The sequence below is a fragment of the Otolemur garnettii genome, unplaced genomic scaffold (assembly GCF_000181295.1).
Source record: "Otolemur garnettii isolate 467f Iridium unplaced genomic scaffold, OtoGar3 scaffold00022, whole genome shotgun sequence".
In the NCBI taxonomy this organism is placed as follows: domain Eukaryota; kingdom Metazoa; phylum Chordata; class Mammalia; order Primates; family Galagidae; genus Otolemur; species Otolemur garnettii.
Window position 1 is genome coordinate 16805277 of NW_003852417.1, and position 5711 is coordinate 16810987.

At 36.7% G+C, this 5711-nt stretch overlaps 1 protein-coding gene across 3 annotated transcripts in view; it reads right to left on the bottom strand.

The window, feature by feature from the left end:
- Nucleotides 1-5711, bottom strand: part of ASXL2 (additional sex combs like 2, transcriptional regulator) — a 140329-nt gene that overhangs the window by 67279 nt on the left and 67339 nt on the right. For 2 of the 3 annotated variants that reach the window (XM_023511854.1, XM_023511855.1), the window contains exons 4-5: nt 5286-5353; nt 4042-4141 (exon numbers count right to left, since the gene is read on the bottom strand). The exons of the other annotated variant lie outside the window; for it this stretch is intronic. In XM_023511854.1, the coding sequence (XP_023367622.1) occupies nt 4042-4141; nt 5286-5353 (168 nt within the window). The remainder of the gene's footprint in view (nt 1-4041; nt 4142-5285; nt 5354-5711) is intronic. 3 annotated transcript variants of the gene reach the window in all.

Here is a 5711-nt window from a genome sequence, read left to right on the forward strand (position 1 = left end):
AGCATCAACAATATGAAATCTCCGTAAAAAGAAAAGTCCAGGACCAGATGGCTTCACATCCGAATTCTATCAAACCTTTCAAGAGGAACTAGTACCTATATTATACAACATTTTCCAAAGCATAGAAAAAGAAGGAATACTTCCCAACACATTCTATGAAGCAAGTATCATTTCTGATACCCAAACCAGGAAAGTATCCAACAAAGAAAGAAAATTATAGAAAATTAATGAAAATTATATTCACTACTGAATATCTACGCAAAAATATTCAATAAGATCTTAGCAAACAGTATTCAACAACACATCAAAAAAATTATACACCATGATCTAATTGGTTTTATTCCAGGGTTACGGGGTGGGTTCAACCTACGTAAATCTATAAATATAATACATCACATCAATAAAATAAAAAACAAAGACCATATGATTTTCTCAATTGATGCAGAAAAAGCTTTTGATAATATCCAGCATCCTTTCCTGATCAGAATTCTTAAGAAAATAGGCATAGAAGGGACAATTCTTAAATTGATAGGGGCCATCTACAGCAAACCCACAGCCAATTATCATATTGAATGGTATAAAATTGAAAACATTTCCACTCAGATCAGGAAAGAGGCAAGGATGCCCACTGTCTCCACTGCTATTTAACATAGTAATGAAAGTCTTAGCTATCTCAATCAAGCAAGAGAAAGCAATCAAGGGTATCCAAATAGGGTCAGAGGAGATCAAACTCTCACTCTTCGCTGATGACATGATCCTATACCTGGAAAATCCCAGGAACTCAACTTCAAAACTCTTTAGAAGTGATCAAGAAATACAGCAGCGTCTCAGGATACAAAATCAATACTTATAAGTCAGTAGCTTTTATATATGCCAACAACAGTCAAGCTGAAAAAACAATCAAGGACTCTATTCCTTTTACAATAGTGCCAAAAAAGATGGAATTTCTGGGAATTTACCTAACAAAGGACATGAAAGATCTCTATAAAGAGAACTATGAAACTCTGAGAAAAGAAAGAGCTGAAGATCTTAACAAATGGAAAAACATACCATGCTCATGGCTGGGTAGAATCAACATTGTTAAAATGTCCATACTACCCAAAGCGATCTACAGATTTAATGCAACCCCTATTAAAGCACCACTGTCATACTTTAAAGAACGTGAAAATATAGTACTTCATTTTATGTGGAATCAGAAAAAACCTTGAATAGCAAATACATTACTCAAAAATAAGAACAAATCAGGATGTATCACATTACCAGACTTCAGGCTATACTATAAATCGACAGTGAACAAAACAGCATGGTACTGGCACAAAAACAGAAAGGTAGATTTATGGAACAGAATAGAGAACCAAGAGATGAACTCAGCTGCTTATCATCATTTGATCTTCGACAAGCCTATCAAAAATATTCAGTGGGGGAAAGACTCCCTATTTAACAAATGGTGCGGGGTGAACTGGCTGGTGACCTGTAGAAGACTGAAACAGAATCCCCACCTTTCACCGTTAACAAAAATTGATTCTCACTGGATAGAAGATTTAAACTTATACTATAAAAATATTAGAAGAGAGTGCAGGGAAAACACTTGGAAGAAATCTGCCTGGGAGAACATTTTATGAGGAGGACTCCCCCGACCCCGCCCCGGCAATTGAAGCAACATCAAAAATCCATTACTGGGACCTGATCAAACTAAAAAGCTTTTGCACAGCCAAGAGCACAGTAAGTAAAGCAAATAGACAACCTTCAGAATGGGAGAAGATTTTTGCAGGTTATGCTCTGGCAAAGGTCTGATAACTAGAATCTACATCAGGCGTCCTCAAACTATGGCCTGTGGGCCGCATGCAGCCCATCTAGGACATTTATCTGGCCCACCGGGTTTTTGCCATCGCTGCCTGTCCTGCTTAGCAGCTGACTTGTCCCAGGGCTCACAGTCTGGCCCTCCAACAGTCTGAGGGACAGTGAACTGGCCCCCTGCTTAAAAAGTTTGAGGACCCCTGATCTACACAGAACTCAAACAAATAAATAACCCCATTTCTATGTGGGCAAGAGACTTGAACAGAAATGTCTCTGATGAAGACAGGCACATGGCCTACAAACACATGAAAAAATGTTCATCATCCTTAATCGTCAGAGAAATGCAAATCAAAACCACTTTGAGGTATCATTTAACTCCAGTAAGATTAGCCCACATTACAAATTCCCAAAACTATAGATGTTGGTGTGGATGTGGAGAAAAGGGAACGCTTCTACGCAGCTGGTGGGAATGCAAGCTAATACGACCTTTTTGGAAATAGGTTTGGAGAACACTCAAGGAACTAGAAGTAGACCTACCATTCAATCCTGCAATTCCTCTACTAGGTATATACCCAGATGATCAAAAATTATTTTACAACAAAGACATTTGCATCAGAATGTTTACTGCAGCCCAATTCATAATAGCCAAGAAAATAGCCCAAGTGCCCACAGACTCATGAATACATTAACAAATTGTGGCATATGTACACCATGGAATACTATGCAGCCATAAAAAAGATGTAGACTTCACATCTTTTATGTTTACCTGGATGGAGCTGGAACATAGTCTTCTTAGTAAAGTATCTCAAGAATGGGAAAAAAAGTATCCAATGTACTCAGTACTACTATGAAATCAATATATAACCACCTAGACACTCATACAAATGGCAAAACATATAGTCCAGAAATTAAAAGGGAAGAGAAGAAAGAGGAGAAGGGAGGGTATTTTGGAGGAACTCACTTAATGTGCATGATGCAATGGTACATTTCAAAACTATTAAGAAATGAGTATAATTGTGATGGATGTGTTACTTAGTTCAATGTAAACATTTCATATTGTATATCGAAGCAGTACCCTGAACCCTATAAATGCATCAAAGTAGAAAGTTATGATTTAATATAAAATAATTTTAAAAAATAAGATCATAAATTAGGGACATATGTACAAAGATTTACTTCACCATTTGAAGCATCAAAGCACCTTGAAAAATAAGGTGGGCGCAGTGGTGCAAGTTTGTAATCCCAACTACTTTGGAGGCTGAGGCAGGAGGATCGCTAGAGCCTGGGAATTCAACACCAGCCAAGCAACATAGCAAGACACCTGTCTCAAAATAAAATGACCTCAAAGTCCATTAATAAGGGAGTGGTTGATGTGTTAATAAAGTAACCAACAGGAACATGAATCAGTAACTGCTGTGTTAACAGATAGAGGATTGCTAACTATGCTCCAGAAAGCTTTTTGTCCAGCCCTCACAACAATCCTGAGACAGGCAAAAATCATTATACCGTGTTTAACAAATGAAGACACTAACGTATAGAGGTCTTTAATAAGCTGTTCAAGATCACAGTGTTAATCAATGGTAAAGCCAAGATTCCAGCAACAAGAAACAGAAACTGAAGAGAGAACATATAAACTTGAAAAAAAAAGTTCAATAAGCCACGTGGTAAGTCTACCCCAATGAATGATACTCAATTTCAATATTAAGTACCAACTCTATTTAGGGGAATAAACTAGGATCTATGGATTCTAAGAGTAAAGGTTTCTTAGCTCAGAATCTAATGGAGACGATAGACAAGGCACATTGTGATCAATTAATACAGACACAATTCCAGAAACAATTAGGCTCAATGTTTCAGACATACAGATTTTTTTGGATTTTAGAAACTTAATATGATATCCCATAAATTGTACAAAAATGCCATGGAGATTAGGGGCAGCATCCCATAATCAAATACAGTGAAACACATGAATACTCACACTATGTGGGATAAACAAAGATTATTATAGTCTCACGTCAGTTCAAGAGGAATGCTGCTGTCAAGTGAACTTTAGTGCTAAATATAAGAAACTTCATTTTTCAAGCATATGGGTTATTGTAATCATGGATAGGAGACTGTGAACCTGTATATTAAAAGTTCTTTAGGTGAGAGAAAAAAAATAATCTAGTCTAGGCTTAGTACTTCACAACAACAACAAACAACAATAAACAATAATAACAAACCAGTCCTTAAAGTGAAACTTACAAGATTAAAGTAGATGGTACAAACATCTGGTGAAAAGATGAAACAGTAACTGTACAGAAACCATTGTAAAATTTCCTTGCAAATCTGGATATAATTCTCCCTTAAAGAAAACAAAGTTTTGAAAAACTCACAAGATATACATGACACAGTAATATTTTAAAAAATTTTAGATTTCATTTCAGAAAAATACAAAAAACAGAGGATCCTGGCAGAGTTTATTTTTGTGAAAAACGAATAATGGCAAGAGGAATAAAATAGGATATAGTACTCAGACTGGCTGGAATACACCTCCACAGGAAGGAGTGCCAGAATTCTATAATTAAATTAAAATAACTGAATACCTTGAAAAGTGAGGCACCACCTGTACAGGCGATAAAATCTTAGTATTGAAATCAATACCAACATTAAGGCAAGTAAGTTCAGTAGATGGCAAGTACTTGAGACAGCTGAATCAAGAACGACCTCAAGGCCAGGGTTGGTGGCTTATACCTATAGTCCTAACACTCCAGAAAGGCTGGGTGGTAGGTAGCTTGAGCTCAGGAATTTAAGACCAACCTGAGAAGAAGCAACACCCTGTCTCTACAAAAAAATACAAAAATTAGCCTGGTATGGTAATGGGTACCTTTAGTCCCAGCTAAAGGGAGGCTTGGGAGGCTGAAACAGGTGGATCAGTCACTTGAGCCTAGAAGTTTGAGGTTGCTGTGAGCTGTGATAATGCCACTGCACTCTAGGCAGGGCGACAGGGCAAGACTGTGTCAAAAAAATAGAACCATCTTGAAGATTACTTAAATATGATGAAATAGTTCAATTTTTCTTATCCATGCTCAAAAGATTGGAGGTGAAGAAGCATGGGTTCCTTTAAGGAGAGGAATAAGTCTAGAGCTATAATTTTATAATGAATATTCCACCTCACGTAAGAAGATACATTAATGTTTTATACACAGACTTGAAGAACTAAAGTGATTTCATTCACACTGCCAAAGGCCATTTTTAGTTCTTTTCACAACACAAGTGGTTCCTTAGCAATAGCTAGCACGGCCCAGTCCTTTGCTTAAGGAAGCCACTTTTATGTTCTACAGAATCCTATACTTTTCTGAAATATATAATATTTATAACTACATATACTGTAGGAAAAAAATTTTAGTTTAGTATCTGACTTTATTGTCAGCCAGCCAGATTCAATGATGTTTAATTTTATTTAAGGTCTGTTCTCTCGAAAGCCCATTCTCACTTCTCTTTTATACCTGAGTCCAAAAAGTTCCAGCTCCAGGGCCTGAGAGCAGTCATCTTGCAATTCTGATGGATAAGCCTGCTGAGAATGGAACAAGAACTAAGGAAGCAGAGCTGAGATAGTGATGAAACCGAAGGAGCATTTGAATAAGTTTTGCCTGTTTTTTTTCACTTACATTAAATAATTAATTTCCTTCAGTGTTTAAGCCAGTTTGCATTGTGTTTCCTGTTATTTACAACTGAAAATAACTGATCCAAAGCACCTAGGTAAAAGCATTCAAATTTATAAAAATATGAAAGGAAAACAGAAGAAAAAAATAGAGGAATGTTTAAAGGTAAACCAGTCTTCTATTAATAAGAAAACACTGCCTTTATGGCTGGGCACAGTGGCTCACACCACTGTGTAATGTAATGCTTGCATTATGGGAGGCTAGAAGGAG